This window comes from Colletotrichum aenigma, assembly GCF_013390185.1.
Source record: "Colletotrichum aenigma strain Cg56 chromosome Unknown KSG_Cg56_contig12, whole genome shotgun sequence".
In the NCBI taxonomy this organism is placed as follows: Eukaryota; Fungi; Ascomycota; class Sordariomycetes; order Glomerellales; family Glomerellaceae; genus Colletotrichum; species Colletotrichum aenigma.
Genome location: NW_023500918.1, coordinates 248,594 through 250,212, shown reverse-complemented (window position 1 = coordinate 250,212; position 1,619 = coordinate 248,594). Strand labels below are relative to the sequence as shown.

The window sequence follows — 1,619 nt, the reverse complement described above, 5'->3', positions numbered from 1 at the left end:
AGTAGCGTTCAGAAAGCTCCTATGGAAGTGAGTGGACAGTGCTCGTCCATCACCGTGAGCCACATCCGCCACCGTGAGCCATGTCCATAATCGATTGCCATGCTTAACATGTAATCGTGAGCCACGTCAACCATCGTGACCAATGTGCAGCCTTCTCCTGTTTCTCCGTCCAGAACACATTCGACTTTATCCCCTGTCTTTGCAAGCGTCCGCGGGCTGATGATGTGACGTAATGCTTTATGGATGCATAGTGGATGGTGGATGTTGATTCATTCTTGAAGCCAAGTCAAACTACGGCGATGCATGCTGCAGATGAGTCTTGATTTCGGACCCTTGAAAATTGATGGAGCCGCCACCCCATCCCACGAGGCATCTATATATAACGATGGTGACGGTTCTGCATGAGGCCGGCATGAGGCCGAATCTGATTCGGCACATCGGAAGTGGCCTGGAGAACCAGATGGCGGCAAAACTGAACCCGCGGGGAAGGGACCTAGAGACAATGGCAGTGGAATGAATCGTGGGAATGGCAAGACACAGAGCCACTGCAAGTCGAGCCTTCCATCTGTCAAAAGAAAAACGACAGGAGGGGCCAATCACCTCGGGCTGAGCAGCTCTTTCCCTCCTTCCCCCTCTGGTCGCCCCTGCCTCCGGAAACACCAAACTCCCTTACCTTCGGGCAAGGGAGGCACCTACGAGGGCACCTACACCCACAGCCCTCCGCTCTGCTCTTCGAAGCTTTTGCACTTTCGCCTTTCTGCTTTGTTTCCTTTTTCCCCCCTTCCTTGCCAACTTCACAATCACTCCACGATGTCAGCAAGCCAGTCCCAAGATGCGCCCTGGACGCTCGACCTCCCATACCGTGAACCACCTCGGCAAACCTCTCCCGCGCATTCAACCCCGACGACCCCGTCACTCTGCTCAATGCCAGAGATATCCAACCTCGTTGACCGTCTTCATGCATTGACAAGTCTTCCGCAAGATCAACAAGACCATTTCGTCATCCTCGACGTATGGGACGAGCTTCGCGCCGCATACTGTAGAACTGTTCATGCGCCCGCGCCCAACGGCAGCGCAGTCAAGTGTACGTGGCCAGTGTTCGTCACTCGATCTTTCGGCGACCGCGCCGACCGAGTGCTTGGAGTTGTCTACAGACCACAGTACCAGGCCATGGTTCGACGTGACTGGAAAGCCCTCGTGCGTTTCTACCGTGTCCAGCGTTCTCTCAAACTCACCGCCCCTGGCGTGTTCCTTCACCTTGGCCGCCAGATCGCCACTTCTTCACGATCTCTGAAGAGGCTGTGCAGGCTGTTAGACCACCCACGTAAGTTTAGCTTCCAAGGAAGCGAAGTCCTCTCTGTGTTGCAACAAGCCATGATTGCCAGATACGACGGTGCCGAAGCACCAGAGCTGGAACTGCGGGACCTCAACACGGCCGTCCAAGGTAAGTCAACTTACAGCACACAGCTGCAGAGACTGACAAGTTGGACGCAGAACTCAACCGACGCAGACAGGCTGGTCGTGCTACCGAACACGGTATCGCGACAGCTATGGGCAAGCTTACGATAGGCGACACCTGTCCCCCAATTCAGCCAGAGGACAAGCAGTCAAAGGCTTGA

General features: G+C 55.1%; 1 protein-coding gene across 1 annotated transcript; it reads left to right on the top strand.

Moving 5' to 3' along the window:
- Nucleotides 1-810: 810 nt before the first annotated feature.
- CGCA056_v014990 (uncharacterized protein) lies at nt 811-1,619 on the top strand (the record flags this gene model as incomplete). The annotated part of the gene is made up of 2 exons (XM_037330232.1): nt 811-1,444; nt 1,495-1,619. 2 exons carry the CDS (start codon nt 811-813, stop codon nt 1,617-1,619), a joined length of 759 nt encoding a protein of 252 aa, XP_037171381.1.